The sequence below is a fragment of the Delphinus delphis genome, chromosome 1 (genome assembly GCF_949987515.2).
Source record: "Delphinus delphis chromosome 1, mDelDel1.2, whole genome shotgun sequence".
In the NCBI taxonomy this organism is placed as follows: Eukaryota; Metazoa; Chordata; class Mammalia; order Artiodactyla; family Delphinidae; genus Delphinus; species Delphinus delphis.
Window position 1 is genome coordinate 5385971 of NC_082683.1, and position 16135 is coordinate 5402105.

The 16135-nt window shown below is 57.0% G+C and overlaps 1 protein-coding gene across 1 annotated transcript in view; it reads left to right on the forward strand.

Moving 5' to 3' along the window:
* Positions 1-16135, forward strand: part of CAMTA1 (calmodulin binding transcription activator 1) — an 890922-nt gene that overhangs the window by 628295 nt on the left and 246492 nt on the right. The window contains exon 8 of the mRNA XM_060013510.1: positions 7219-7290. Coding sequence (XP_059869493.1) covers positions 7219-7290 — 72 coding nt within the window. The remainder of the gene's footprint in view (positions 1-7218; positions 7291-16135) is intronic.

Below are 16135 nucleotides of genomic sequence, written 5' to 3' on the forward strand. Positions count from 1 at the left end.
GCTGGCAGCTGACCACACTGACAAGAGAGATGGCGACCGCTTCCCACTGTGGGGACCAGGCAGATCCCTGGACCAGCCTAAGCTGCCACCCCCCTGCCCCTTCACCAAAACCCCCCGCACCCGTGGCAGTCCAAGACGGCGCCTGCCTCCCTCACCTCCTCGCACCCAAGTCCCCGCCATGGCAGACGCCCCCACCCGTGAAGCAGTCTTGCAGAGGTCCTGCCTCATTGCGTTTGAACACTGCCCTCATCCCGTCCTTCTGCAGAGCTCTCCCTCTTCCCCTCTCCAGCCTGACCTGACAGGGCATCAGACCCTTGGCGTCCTCTCAGCCGTCAGCACACACGTTGGCCCCGGCACCAACCATTGACCCCTGCTACACTCACTCTAACCTCGGGGAAGCAGGTATTATCCCTGCATCCGAGGAGGTTCTGGTGGGGAGATGGGGCGGGGCGGAGCCGGGGAGCGAGGTTTTCTGAGCACAGGGGCTCGGGGATACACTCCCGGACCGATTCAAGCAGGTACCGACCTCCAAACATTCCAGCTCCCCAAAGTGGAGCTGCCACCCCGTAGTCCCAACCTCCACTTCTTCCCCCAAACCCTCGCTTCCCCAAATCTTGGGCCCTGGGGTCTCAGCTTCCAAGAGGCCCAGCTGAACATGCCTGAACCGGGCCCCACTGTCGTTCTCCGGGGCCTCAGTGTCTGATAGAAACTTCCGTGAACGATGGTTTTTTCTGAGCCGTCCAACATGATAGCCGCTCCTTCCGTGTGGTAGGTGAGCCCTTGAAACGAGCCTAGTGCAACCGAGGAACTGGAGTTTCTGTTTTATTTCCTTCTACGTCATAGGAATCAGAATTGGAATTTGAACAGCCTCACGTGACTCCTGGTAGCCACACCCTCCTCTAGAGAGGGCTGTCATGTGGGGCTAGGGATGTGCGTTCCCCCTGGTCCACCGAGGAAGATGCTGGGCTCGTGTTTCCCCAGAGAAGGAGGGAGACAGCAAGCCTTGGCTTTGGGGGTTCCCTGTCTCCTGTGGGAGGGGGCCCCTGAAACAGAATGAAAAGGTCTTCCCCAGAGAAGAAATTTCATAGGCTTTATCAAGGCCATGGGGATGTAAAGCAGCTTCACATCTCCAATCCTCTTTCAGCTGCCCTTTATCTCACTGAATTCTGCTTGGTTAATAAAGTGAAGGCACTTGACAGGGAGAGGAAGCCTTGACTTCACTGAGCACCTGTTACATGCCAGGAAGTCCTCCACGCCAAGCACGGTGCCCGAGGGTCTCATCTCACACTGAGGTGATACACGTCACACTCAGGCCAGAAAACAAACACCCACAACTGAGTCTAGTTCGAAAGACAACCAGGTCCTCTGAGAGCTGTCTGTAGACGATGGTGGGGAAAGATAACAGTGTTCAATACTCACTCTTAAGTGTATTTATTAAAGGTACAGTCTATTATTTTCTATGCACTTGGGCCTTTGCTGCTCCCTCCTCGCCAGGCGTCGATATTCACGTCGTGTGGAAATCAACCAAAGTTCATTGAACCCCTGCTACATGGAAACCACCACAGGGAATTTTACAAAGGACCATACAATTCACGTTCCTCCCGATCTGAAGGGTCAGGGTTAGCCACCTATGGCCCACGGGCTGGAGCCAACCCATCACCTATTTTTGTGTGGCCCGTGAGCTAAGAATGGTCTTCACATTTTTTTTAATGGTTGGGGAAAAAAAATCAAAAGAAGAATGATATTCATGACAGGTGAAAATTATGCAAAGTTCAATTTACAATGTCCATAAGTAAAGTTTGGGGACACATTCATTACCTGTCGTCTAAGCTGCTTTTGCCCCACAAGGCAGAGTTGAGCACCTACAGCAGAGACCATCTAACTCACAAGGCCGAGAACAGCTACCATCCAGCCCTTTGCAGAAAGTCTGCCAGCCCCTGCGATAGGTGAGCTAATGGTGACAGAGATGGTGTCTATGATACCCCAAGGCCCCCTGATCCCAGATGGGTCATTTCCAGGGGCTCCTCCCACTGGCCAGCTCAGGAGAGGCTCCCTGGAGGAGGGAGAGTCTGAGACGGACTCGGGCAGCGTAGGGTTTGCACAGGAGAGGACGAAACCCGCCCTGGGGAGTGGGACATTATGAGCGAAAGCCTGGAAGTGGGGACAGCAAGTCAGCCATTTCCTAGAGCAGAAGCCAAGAGTGGAGGGGACAACGGGAGGGCTGAGCTCATGCCAGAGAGAGACAGAGAGACAGAGATGGAGAAGCAGCTTCAGCTCTCAGAGCCATGGAGAGCTGGAGCTAAAGGGGACCCACCGTCCAGTCCCAGCCCCCCACCAGTAAAGCTGCGCTCACCACCTGAGATGCTCCCTTCTCGGCCCACCAAGACCATCGGGTATCAAGCCCTAATGGACCTCCTGGTCCCCAGGGGACCCCCAGCAGCTGAGTCTGTTGGGGAAAAATCCCTCTGAGGGGGTTTGAGGCGGATGCTTTCTTCAGAAACGTCCCTTTCTGAAGCATATGTTTTGAACTGCAGGGAGCTCTTGTTTGCTATTGGTTTCCCCTGTAATTTTATCTTTCCTCTTTATTTAAGACAAAAAATCCCCACAGACTCATACAAGCGATTTTGAGTATTTAAGAAAAAAACTCTTCCTTGCTCCACTGTCACCTTAAAGGGAAGATGTCAGACCTTCATTTCCCAATAGAACGAATTTGAACGTTGCTTTCAGCTACAGGGTGACGTTCTCCTGAGTTTCCTATAAACAGCTGGTTGCTTTCTCTTTTTCTTTCTTTGTTTTATGTGATACACATAAACAAGGGGCCCAGGGTGTGCTTTCCCGTACACACCTCCACACGCGTGTGCACCCACCCGCTTACACACACGCACACGCAGCTGCATCTGCCAGCCGCAGGATGTGACTCTCCCTCCCAGCATATCACGGCCCCCAAATGCAAAGCTCAACCCAGGGACCCCCCAAGGGACCCCCAGAGCCTGATCCAAAAGCACCAGGAGTTTGTTGTACAACACAGATGACGACAGATGACGTTGATTGCTTTCTTGATTAGTGGTTAAAGGGAATGGATTTGCTTCGCTGCGTCGTGAGAGAGTGTGCAATGAATCCCCGATTGGCTTGGTGATGACACTGTCGTGAGGACTGGAAATGGGCAGACGTGGTCCAGTGTGAGGGCAGTGGTGACGATGGGAACTGGCCAGAGAGCCTGGGAGCAGGACGGGGCCATGGGTGGTTTGGGGCTGTGAGGTACGTGGGCACACGGTGAGGCAGCCCAGCACACCATGTGCCTGCTGCTTGGAGCACCTGCAAGTTCAGGCCTCACCTGCTCTGTCCACCTGAGCCAGCAGGCATGTCTCTGTGCTGCAGAAACCAGCCTGAGCGGATGGACCCCACTCTGGGTCTCTCCATGTGACTCCAAAGCCGTCCCTGTGCGGAGGACGTGGAGATCACTGTTGCCAGCCCAGATCCAGCACCAGAGCTCAGAAACTTACTGCTTTCTGTGCGCCTCCCCTTGGGGACCTTATGAGCTCCTCAGAAATCTGAAATCAGCCCCTCCCGGCCAGCCTGCTGCACCCCCAGGGTTTCCTGTGAGTGGGACCACTGTGTACCTGTCTGCACAGCCAGAAGCTGGGCGTCATCCTTACCCCTGCCAATGTTTCCATTTCTCTGCTGCTGCCGCCTCTGGTCCCAGCATGCCTCCTGGACTCAGGACTGGACCTGGTGCCCCCGCCCTCCCCGACCCTGGTCCCTGGCCACACGGCTGCCACAGTGAGCTTCGGAACGCAGATGTTCCTTTGTTCCCAGCCGCCCCAGGGTGAAGCCAACGTCAGTCCCTGTGGCCTTTTGTGACCTGACCCGCTTTGTCTCTCCAGAACTTGCCTCTCTCCACGCCCCCGTGTAGTGGACACTCCAGTCCATCCCAATGTCCTTACAGGTCCTCAAGCCCAGCCCGTGTCTCACCTCAGGTGTCTCACCTCCTGTCCCCACGTGCATTTCCTGAAGCTGGAAATACTCTCTTTCACTCTTCCCTTTCAACCGTGCTCCCCTGAAAGCCCCCGTAGCGTCCTCTGAACCCTCTCTCACCTGCTGTCCTGGGCAGCCCAGCACAGGCATCACCTCTCGACCCTCACAGCAACCCAGAGGACAGAAAAAGGACGGTGCCTGTTTTGCAGCCGGACAGGACAGGGGCCCTCCACCCGGTGAACAGCAGGTCTCCCACTTCAAGAAGGATCCCTCGCTCAGAAATCCTCCCTTGCTGACTCTAGCTCACCAAGACTGGGCACCAGAAGCCTCCTTCCAGACAAGGGAACCCAGCTACCCAACACCTGTCAGTTTTCCCTGAAACTGAAGCTCAACCATTTCAGCACTAAACGTGGAACCATTTTTCAGGATGATTTTCTAGTCTTTTAGAAAGACTTGAGCCTTCAGAGTTCCACAAGCAGAAACTAAACATGTGCTGTCTCCGGATCATTCTCTGTACCAGGCTGTAGGGACCAGTGTCCTGAGGGTACTGGGTGGGGGAACTGTGGGCCCCCTTCATTCAAAGGTCCTGCCTGCCAGGAGCCCCCGTCCAGGGAATAGAGATGGACAAGTGAGCCACGGGGTGACCAGCGCGCTGGGCCAGGGTCCAGTGGCCCTCGGGCTTCTTGAGCCCTTGGGGTTCCCTGGGGAGCTTCCTCCCTTGATGCCATTTGACCTGGCTCACCCTCATCAGGGGTACCTCTCTCCCACCTTCCTAAGATTGTGGCTCTCATCTGTGGAGACCAGAGACATCGGATCGCCAGGGTGTTTACAGTAAATATCTAAAAATAGACTAAGTTCTGAGTGAGGCCCCGAGGGTTCCTCTGATTAAAATGCATGAGCCTTGATGTAGAAACAGCAATTTTTCTTTTTAACATCATTCTGTTTATTGGATGGTTCTGGGGTGGGGAGGGTGCCTGAGAGGGGGCTGCTGGGGTGTCTTGGGGGAGAACGGGCTGTGCTTTCTTCCTGGGCTCTCACAGGAGGGACACGCAGTGGGTGTTCAGTAAAGTCTCAGTGACTCCTTAGTACGAGGTTCAAGGTTGCCGCAGCCCAACACAGATAGATACGCACTGAATGAAGGGGGAGTTGGTGCTGCAAATCAACCGTGTTCTTTTCAAGTTCAAGAAAAAGCAGTAGAAAGGGAAAGAGACAGGTGAAGCAGGGCATTCACGGCAAACTCTCGAGAGGGACGAACAGTGAGGAAGAGCAGATGGGAAGCCTTTGACTTCAAAGAGACGGAGAGAATTCCTCTCTCAACAGTTTGTCTCCCTCCATCGGGCTCACTGCATGAGTGAAAGCAACGCAACTGCCCACGAGAACACCCCAATTACAAAGGAAAAGGGCTGATGGAAGTTGCAGGTGGGTTGCTCATCCGTTGCAACCAAACGCTCACAGAAAATGTCCAAACACGAGCCTCCTTTGGCAAGAAGGAATGAGCTATCAGTTGTTTTTTTGTTTTTTTAAAAGAAAGAAACACACAGTTTATTGAAAACCAGAAAAGTCAGGAAAGAATATTGCCTTCTTAATAATAAATACATTTCGTGGGCAAGAATTGCAAGGGAGTCGTTTAAATTAATTTCCGCTTTGTTTGTTTGGTCTGTACAGGGCTTAAGTCCCAGCTGACAGCAATCTGTAAAAGTTCTAACATATTGGAAATCTGATTTTCTTGCAGCCAGAATCCCATAGTCCAAAATGATTTCTCTTTCAACTCTGTTAATCAGACAGGCAAGGCTCAAATGGACTCCTAGTCAAACCAAATTGCACTTGGTCTTTTTGGGAGTGTGAAAAATATCTGATGAAAACTGCAAATGCAGAGCTGCCGGCCATTTCTCTCTGCAGAACTGGTGTCTGTGTTGGGGGACTATAGTGAAAGGGGAAGGGAAGACCTTGCGCATCCTTCATCCTCTGAGGCTCTGTGGTCCTGCCTTCTCTTTCTGCCCCACCCCTTCTGGAACGTGTGCTTTGGGAAGCTAGGGGAACTCCAAGGAAAACAGAAGGAGCTCATTCTAGTTTGGAATTGGAGGCTCAAAAAGAAAAGGCCAAGGGCTTCCCTGGTGGCGCAGTGGTTGAGGGTCTGCCTGCCGATACAGGGGACACAGGTTTGTGCCCCGGTCTGGGAAGATCCCACATGCCGCGGAGCGGCTGGGCCCGTGAGCCATGGCCGCTGAGCCTGCGCGTCCGGAGCCTGTGCTCCGCAACGGGAGAGGCCACAGCAGTGAGAGGCCCACGTACCGCCAAAAAAAAAAAAAGAAGAAGAAGAAAAGGCCAAATTTCCTCCCACTCAGACTCTGAGCATTCAGTTTCAGGAAGGACACAACCGTTCTCCTTAGTCCCTTTTTCTCACCCCTGCTGGCAGGCAAGCCCCCATGGTGCCCAGCGCACGGTGTGCTCCCCTGACTTGTCCCAGCGGTCAGCTCCACCCTCCTGGATCTAAGTGACAAGCTGCGTGAGAGCTGTCCCTCCTCACGTCCCCTCTACATGCTGTTCCTGAACTTAAATCCTCACCCACCTTCTTCTCCAATCTGACTCTAGCTGGTTTCTAAAACCAAATCCATCTGTAAAAGATGCAGGTTTATAATTGGAACAAACACAAATGTGACTAGAAAACTGTAAATAAAAACCAGCAAGTCGGGGTGTGCACAAAGGGTCCCAAACTCTGGAAGCCAGTCCTAGGCAGTGCTGCCCCTCCCTGGCCCCCCAGCCTTGGAGCTCCTACCAGACAGTACTGCCAGGGACGGCCCTCCTTGGCTGGGAAAGGTCTGGAGTGTGTGTGTGCTTGAATGAATTCCGTCCCTCCCCATACACCAAGGGGTCTTAACCCAGGCTCTATGCATGAACGTCAGGGTAAACCCCAGCCCCTCAAATGATAGGCAAAATGTATACATATGTGCATTCCTGTGGCCCCTGGCTTTTCCGGGTTCCCACGTGCCGCCATGGCCCTCACAAGGGCGAGCACCCCAGCTGTCCATCCATGTTTGCCCACTGGTGTTCCCCAGCTGTGCTTCCTAGGTGTGCCCCAGACCTTAGCCTTGGTCCTGGAGCCGGATGCGGAGGCGCCCACGCCTCAGTCTCCCTGGGGTGGTGGCAGCGTCCGCGGCCCTCTCTTGCCCCTTCTCTGTTGCGCCGTCTTCCTCCCTTCCTTCCCTCTTTCCAACTGAATTCTCGTTTTTCCTCTCTCCCTAGTGCTTGTACGGCTGCTATGTCCATTCCTCCATCATCCCCACCTTCCACCGGAGGTGCTACTGGCTCCTTCAGGTAGGTGGCTGGGACTGGATTCTTCTTCCGTCTCCGGTGCTGGGGAAGGGTCTGCGGAGGGAGCTGAGTGGGGTGGGGCTCCTGCGTGCGGCGGTCCCAGGCCCTGGCACCCTGGCCAGCTTTCCTAGGGATGTCGGCGTGTGGCGCTGAGGCCAGCTTCGGGGCCGACCCGGTGTGATGTCAGATGCCAGCAAGGGGAGGAAGCCTGGTGGGGGGCGTCCTTGCCCGCCGCATGAGGATACCATCCTGCCAGCTGCTTCCAGGGTGCCTCAGTTTCCTCTGATTGAGGACAGGAAAAAGCCTGGGTGGGCAACCTGCCCCTGACTGAGAAAAGCCTTTGCACTGAAAACCGCATGTGGGTTAGCCGTCAGCACACGTGGAGAATCAGCTCCCAGAGTCGTGCCAGTTGTAGTTGGATAGATTGGGATGGCTGTTGGGAGACCAGGAGCTCCTGGCTCAGAGGGAAGGAGCTCTGTAATCGATTTGTGATGTCTGCTGTGGAGCAGGATGGAGAAAGGGGTGGAGGAGCCACCCAGTCGCCAAAGCTCCCAGGGAGGCCTGGCTCCCAGATCTCTGTCCATGGTGCTGGAGCACAGCCAACAGCCGACTGGTTGTGTTGGTGGTCGTCTTGCACGTGGAAGGTGTTGCTGTGAGTGGGAAGGTCTGAAGGGTCTGCCCAGCGAGCCTGGACCTGGGTCCTTTCCAAAGCTCGACCTCTGATTTGCAGCTGCTCTCTGTAGAACACATCCCCGGGGGGCCCCGGCAGCATCACTCCAACTTCTTCCTACTGCCTCTGCCCAGGGATTGCTGCCTCTGGCCTTTCCCCCCAGAGGTCTCACTTTCTGCATCCAAGTTAGCCTGGGCCTCAGGGGTCTGGGGATCTCCCTGACCTGGGGGATGCGGTTGGGAGGGGTCCAGCAGTTGGGAAAGCAAGCCTCCCGCCAATGCTCATGGCACGTGTTCTGAGAGGAGAGAGCTGCACATGCCATGGAGTGCAGAAGGGCTGCTGGTCCCAGGGAAGGTGGCCTGGAAGGTGTCTGCTGGGCACAGGGCTGCCGCAGTGTCCACACCTAGACCAGGCCCTCTGTCCATCAACTCGCCCTCACCTCCCCCAACCAACCCCCTGCCCGCGCCGCCATACACTTCCGTTCTCCTCAGTTCCCAGAAACAATTGTCTGTGGTTCAAGTTCATTGGCGGGTGGCACCTGAGACCGTCAGACGAGGTGCTGACTTGCAGACGTGGCTTCCCCAACACCTTGCCCGTTATAGTCTCCCGGGTCTGTCCCCCTCGGAGGTTGGCGTGGTAACACCTGCCTTTCTACTTGCTCAGCCCTGCGTCCTTGTGAAAGGGACCTTCAGTGTAATCCTGGGATGCTACTTTCCAGGTCTTATTAATAAGAATGGACCCAAGGCATTTTGCCATTTGGTCAAGGGTCTTCTCCGTGGCTGCAGGAGGTGGGAGTGGGCTCCTCCTTGACAGCAGAGATCTGGTGCAGTTAGAACATGTCCCTGTGTCTCCAGGACACAACCGTTCTCCTTAGTCCCTTTTTCTCACCTCTGTGTTGCCAGAGAAACACTTCCACCTCCAGCAGCCCCTGTGAGCTCCTTCCTTCCTGGACCTCCACCCCCTCGGGTCCCACGCTGGTGTTTTCAGCTTTCAGGCCCCATCAGAACAGCGCTCTGCTCTGCTCTCTCTGCCCAGCCTGGCTGCTGCCCTCCTGAGGGAGGCACACCCCCGCGGCCAGCTTCCTGCCAGCTCGCCCCTCGGGCAGCCCCAGCTGTCGGCTCTCCAAGGCTGCTTCCTCTCTCTCCTCCAGACCTCTCCCCACCCCCACGCCTCCATTCCCTCAGGCACCTGTGGCTTTCGGTAGATCTCCTTCCCGGGACTCAGACGCCACCGGGCCGCCTTGGAGTCTGAGCCGATTGCTCCCCAACCTGGATTCCACTCACGCAGGCCCCTTGAGCCAAGTCCCTCTTAGCCTGGGCTGCCCTTGCCTTATTTCTGGGGCCACGCAAGGAGTGGGGGGCCGCTGCTCCTCTGCCCCAGCCCTCCCCTCCCTGGTGCTCCGATCCTGGCCGCTGCGTGCTGGAGACATACCTGGGGTGACTCGTGTGCGTCTGGGTTTGTTACCTTCCAGCTGGCAGGGAACCCGAGTCTCCCCAAAGGCCGGGATCACAGATCTGGTTTCTCCAGGGCTAATCTGAATCTTTAGCTTCTCTCCGGGTCCCTGGGGAGTTGACTCTCCACCCCCGCCTCCGCGTCCCCGAGTTTCTGTGAGCAGGTGACAAAGCGGGAAGGTACACGGGCGGGGGGCTCCTGCTTCCGGGTCAGCTCTGGGCAGGAGGAGGTTAAGGAGAAAAGTCAAGGCAATTAGCTCCTCGCAAGTCCCGCCCCCGGAAGCCTGGAGCTCCGGGACTTGCCTGGAGCCGGCAGACACTGAGGAACCAGAGCCTTCCCCTAGAGTGGAGGGACTGAAGCCCGTTCAGCCATGGCACCTAAGGTCATTGGCGTGCCCCGTGGGCACCACGTGGGCACCTGCACGGGCAGCATCTCGAGACCCCAGAGGACCTGAGCTCAGGCTGCTTCTACGGGGCCTTTGGGGAATCGGCCCTGGGGCCTTGAGAAGCCCCCGCTGCCGCCGGTGCACAGCTCCTCTCCTCGTATCGGCAGCCCCGCTGAGGGCTCCATGTGTCACGGCTGGCAGGGCCCTTATAGGCTGCCCCACGCTCCGCTGCTGCATTTCCTAGATAGACGCTGAGGCCCAGAGAGGGCAGGGTCAGGCCAAGGGTCGCCCAGCCGGTCAGCGATGGAGCCGGGCTGGGATCAGGTTCCTTCTTGCCTCTGCCTCCCGTGGCCTTGAACATGGTTATCACTGCATCCTCCCAGGCCCTGAGCCTTGCTGGGGCCCTGGAGGTGCAGCCCCTCCTGCAGGCTGGGCCGCTCCGACGCTGGGCCAGACAGCCAGGCTCCTCGGCCTCCGTCTCTGCCGCCGTGGCCTCTCCTCTTGGGATTTTCTAGTGCTTTGGCTCGGGCCTTCCTGCCTCCCTCTGTGACCCCTCTGGGGCCCCACAGTCCCTCCTTCCGTGCGTTCCTCCCCCTGCCCGCTCCCCCAGGAGGACAAGCCCCCACGTCAGGCCAGACTTGCCAGCAGATTCTGTATGGCTCATTTGGAAACTATTTCTGCTTCTAATGAGTGTTTTTCTTTTTGCCCTTGTCCTCTAAAATGCTTAATGAATGTTTTCCACGCTCAAGTGAAGCAGGGGGTGTGTCCTGTGTGTCTGCCACCGCCATTCATTCGGGGCTGCGTGTCTGTTGAGACCAGCTCGCGGGGCCAGAGGCAGCGGGCGCTGCTCCCTGGACCACCCCGCAGCTCACACACAGGCCTGCAGGCCTCTGAGTGCTGCTGTGCGAATACAGGGACCCTGGGGCTTTGGGGGGACCCCGCTACTGGGGGCTCCTGGATCACTGAGAGTGGCAGACGTTTGGGTTCCAAGTTCTGGCACCCGGCCACCCCGGGTACTGACTCTGGGCCAGGCAGTGCACCGGCCCCGCACCACGGGCCCCCGGGTCACCCGGGAGAAGACCAGGCTCCCAGGGCGCCCGTCTCTTCTCCCCGGGCTGCCATTGTTACCCTTCTTATAGGGAGGGGCTAGAGACAGCTTCAAGCACCTAGTCCCAGGCCGTGCAGTCACGGAGGGGCAGCTGCCCTTCAACCCCACACCCTACCTCCTGCCTGACCTTGAGCTTTGCCAGCCCAGAACCCCCAGGAACAGCGGGTGCAGGAGCCTCGTCTCCACCGAGTGCCACAGTACAGAGGCAGCGCAGAAGAGTGCAGCGGCGGCGGGCGTAGAGCCAGCTTACTGAGGGCGCTCACTCCAGGCTGCGCTGGCCCTGCACAGCTCCCTACCCTGGAGTGGAGGGAGGCCTCAGCCAGAGGACTCGCTGCCCAGGGCAGGAGGGAGACCCCAGTGTTCCTCGGGCGGAGCCCAGGCTCCCCGACAAGTGCCCGTGAGAGCCATACTTCCCCACCTGGCTCGCAAGGCCTGGGGGGTTGAGCTGAGGCTCTAGACCCCTTTGTTGGATTGTGGGCCCCCAGCCGGCCTTTCACCCTCAGCGTGGTCAACTTCTGCCCACCCCGTCCTGAGAGCAGGCTTTCCCGAGGCAAAAATACCAGGACTGGGGGGGGGTCCCCCCGAGCAGGGCCCCTGGGAGGAGGGCATTTCTCCTGCCAGGAGGAAGGGACTTAAAGGGCAGCTGCCTGGGGGAGGCAGTGGCCCAAGGCCTCCCAGGGTTAGGGCTAGAGTTAGGGTTAGGTCTAGGGTTAGGGTTAGGGTTAGGTTTAGGGGTAGGTCTAGGGTTAGCGTTAGGGTTAGGGTTAGGGTTAGGGTTAGGGCTAGGGTTAGGGTTAGGGTTAGCGCTAGGGTTAGGGTTAGGGCTAGGGTTAGCGCTAGGGTTAGGGTTAGGGTTAGGGTTAGGGCTAGGGCCATGGTTAGGTTTAGGGTTTGGGTTAGGGTTAGGGTTAGGGGTCTTGAATGTCTCATACAGTCCAGCGGGCCCCAGAGAAGGCCTTTTGCACACCTCTGGGGCCATCGTAGCGAACGGTCCAGTTTCAGCTTCTGCCCCAGAGACAGGCCTGGACACCAGCGTGTCCTGAGGGAGCCCCACCTTCCTTCAGGGCCCTCTCCTGCCACCAGTGCCCCTGGGGCCTCCTCACCTCTGAACGAGGCCTTAGCCTCCCCACAGGCAGCTGAGCAGCGCTGTATTCGTCCGCAGTGTGCAGGGAGCGAGCACGTGGGCTCAGGGCCTCCCCTCCCGACCTGGGACTATGGCCCCAGCGTGGGCCTGGGACATTTCCCAACACCACACCCACGGGACCTCAGCATATGGTTCTGTCCGTCGACCCCAGACCTGTCTGTGGATGTGAGGGCCTCTCTCTGAGCCAAGTGCCTCTGAGGCTCCCCAGGAAGACGCCTCCGATCTCATCGCTTCCCTCAAGTAGCAAAGTTGGGGTGAGGTGAGGTGGTGGGTGTGTTGGGCAGAGGGAACCCCCGGCCCCTGCCGCGTGGCCCAGAGGCCGCCATTCTCGCTCCCACCCGGAGCAATCAGCGGGCAGATGTTTGGGATCTTGTTCGAACCTCTTATAGTAGTGGGATTGGGGTCACACAGGGAAACATTCATTAGCTGTTTGACTCTGGGCATTTGAGCACATTTCTCTGAGTCTCAGTTTCCTCATCAGTAAAATGGTTATGAGAATGGCATGGACTGCCCAGGACTGTTGTGAGAATTCCCTATACATGAAACACAGAGCACGTGACAATGGAGCCCAGCTCGTGGCCCACGGCAAGCACTCCATAGGTGATGGACAGCTCGACGCCGTCAGTACCAGTTTGGACCTATAAGGGCACATCCTGACGCCCCCAGGGAGCCCTGTGATCCCCACCTGGCATCTTCCCTTCATCTCTCACAGCGCCCCCACCAAAAGCGGGAATGGTCAGGACACCTCTGCTCCTTCCTGCCACCCTCCTCTGCAGTGGGGACACTGTCATGGCTGTAAATGTCCCTTGTGCCCACTACCCACCCAAAATGACTGGAAATCTATCTGGGGAATGATCGGCTCTTTTGCAACCCATGTGCCCCCCCCCCATCGTCCCCCTCACTCTATCTGGAAGCGTGGCGTCACCTGGGACCGTGGCCTGCAGGTGAGCTGGGTCACCAGACGGGACCAGCATTCCCAGCGGGGCGGCTGGAAGAGGGCGTCTGCACTCACCCCTCGTCTCCAGGCTTATCCTAATGGGGGGACATCTCCACTCGGGGTGAGCTGGGCTCCACCAGGAGGCCAGCCCTGAGACGTGGGAGACAGCTTCCCCCCACCTTTTTCTTTCCTTTCTTTCCCTCTCTCTCTTTCATCTTTTTTTTAATGGAAGATATGATAGCTTCATAAAAATACTTGAATGACCCCTCACAGGCTTAGAGTGACAGAGGCGCTGCGGTCAGGCTGACTCTCTGTCCCAAATGGGGCATTTTGACCCACGTGGTTCAGGTAACAGAAGCGAGCTGGTACCTGAGGAGTCCCTGGCCCCCGGGCCTGGGTTGGTGGGGAGGGGAACACGCCCCCGGCCAGCCGGACCCTCTGTGCTCCATCCTGCAGACCCCATACGGAAGATGTGGCAGATGCCACGTACGGGCTGGGCTGGGGCAGAGGGTGCAAGGCTCAGGGACAGCACAGCCCTGGCACTGGGTGGCCCTTGGCACTTGGTGGGGACTCCAGGTCCAGCTCTTTTGGTTCTCACGGCTGCCCTGGGAGGGAGTCAGGACTGGGCAAATTCGCCCTGACTTTTTCAGAAGAGGAAAACGGGGGTCGAGGAGAATTTGGGACCCCCAAAGACTAGGGTAATCAGGGCCCTGTCCAGGCCCTTTAAAGACACACGGCCCCATCCTCTGGAGCTCACAGGCCACAGTGCCCGGGCCGAGGGGCACGGGCGGGGCAGGAGCAGAGATGAGAAGGGGGAGTAGCTGATGGATCCTGGATGTGTTAACCTCTAGGGGTCGGTGCCCATGTCAAGAAGGACAAAAGAGTCTGATGCTGCATCTCTGTCCCACACCCTTGGCTGTCCTTCCCCAGCTGACAGTGACCTCTGTCTAGCCCACTAGGGAGTGGACAGCACAGAGAAGGGAGCCTCCAGGCCCAGAGCATTTGGGTAGAACTCCTGTGTGGAGAGGCAGGTGAAGGACCCTGTGGCGCCAAAGTCATTTCTGACCCTGAATTTATGTGCCTAGTAGGTGATACCGGAAACCATCAATGCGATGAGTCCAGAGAAGTGGACATAGAGTGGGCTGGGTGGTCAGGGGAGGCTTCCTGGAGGAGGTGAGCTCAAGGATGGAAGAATGGGGCGGGGATGTTCTTCCATGCCCTTTCTGACACGTGGCAGGCCTGGGCCACAGTGTACAGTGACAAGAATGTGTGGGACCCCAGGTCCACAGACCAGGCACGGGGCTGTCTGAGAAGAAGGCCTCAGGACAGGTGTCCCAGGCCCTGGAGCCAGTCAAGTGACTTGGAGGGGCCGTAAGGGGAGAACATGCACCCCATCTCTGCTTGGGCCCAGGAGAAGAGACCAGGAGAGCTGGGGCCGGCCGACCGGAGGCTGAACATTCATCACAGCTGTGGAAGCCCCTCCAGGTTGAAGTGAGAGCAGTGGCCTTTCATCCTTGTCATGATTATTATCAGCAACAGTAACAATAGCCATTGTAAGCCAGGGCTGCCATGGCCCAGCAAGCGACTGTGTTGTTAGCTAATTCTGGAGATGGACAAAATCTGGAGAGAAGTGCAGGGGGGGCCAGGGATACTAGGACAGGGTTCCAGACGGGGTGTTGGCTCCGGAGGACAGGTGAGTGGGGGGTGCTGGCTGGAGCAGGGCAGAGACCATGCAAAATGGAGCATGGCTGCGGGACCGGTAATTAGACCAGAGCCTCAGCTCATAAGCCACCAGGAGGCTTTTTACACGCAGAGACGGGAGCAGACAAGCAGCAAGTGGTGACGGCCTTTTGCGACGGAGAAGGCGCGTGTGGGAATGAATTGTGGTCTCCGACAGGTCTCTCTGGAGCTGCCTCCTTGTTCCGGTTTTATTCTATCTAGCAGCTTCCTCTTCTTTCTCCATTTAATGTGCCTTGAAGAACGTGATGAGAAGATAAGGTAGACACTAGGAATTTACGGCACCATGCAAAAAATTGCTCAATTCCATTAAGATTTCAGGCTCTTTGCCAAGGCTGCGCAGCAGAGCCGATATTAGTTCCTTCTTAGACATCTTTGCTTGATTGCAATTTACGATGCCAAAGCCTCTGCTGTACCACCTAAGCCTCCAGAAAATATATCCCCCCAGAGCAGCCATTATCCTCTCTATGGAAAGTCAATGGGCATCTTCCAGAAGCTTCTCTCATCCTGGTCCCCTCCTCGGGGACAGGGGCGTGCCCGGGTGGCTGGCTTTCGCACTGGTCACCTTGCAGGGGGAGCAACCCAGAAAGTCCCTGTGATAGGTCTCAGCTACTTGAACTTCACCTTGCAAATCGCGGCTGTCTGTGCTCTTGGAGCCTCTGGGGAAGTGGGATGCTTTGCCCCTACCTTCCAGGCCCACGGTTTGGATTTGAACTCAGCTCTGCCTTCACCTAGCCACGTGACTCTGTCAAGTGAATTAATCTCTGTGAATCTTAAGTCTGTGTCTATAAAATATGCATGAAATACCTCCCTCTGGGGGTCACCAGGAGGATGAACTGAGCCAATGCCCACAGAGATCTTGGGTCATGCTTGGCCCTAGGCAATGGTGGCTGGCTCATCCCTCTGTTGTGACTATTTCCAGCCATTTTTGCTCCAGGGGATTGGGTGGGTGGGTATAATTGGGGAGGGGTGTCCCCTGAGAAGGTCCCATCCAGACCACCTTTCAATTGGCAAAATACTCATCTAACAGATGCGACCAGGTGATGGCAAACCCGGTTCCCTAAGTTACTCTGCGTCTCTGCTCGGTTAGTGAGAAGCACCCTCCGCATTCCAGCTGTCTGTCTGCTGCAGCCATTTCCCCAGGGCCCCCTCGGCTCTCTGCCCCGCTGGGACTGACCACCGTCTATCCTGTCCCATCCTGAAAACCCTCTGTCCTTCCCTTAGAGGACGGGACTGCCCGGGCCAGGCTGGGAGACGGAGGAAGAACGAAGCTGCCAGAGCTGCAGTTCCTTAGAGATGGAAATTATTAATTAGTCTTAGTGTCCAGACCTTGTCAGCCTCTTAATCCTTCCGTCTGCAGAGGGGTTTATGCCTCCATGGTGTGTGTCATCAGCTTGGCTAAGCGATTGCTTTTA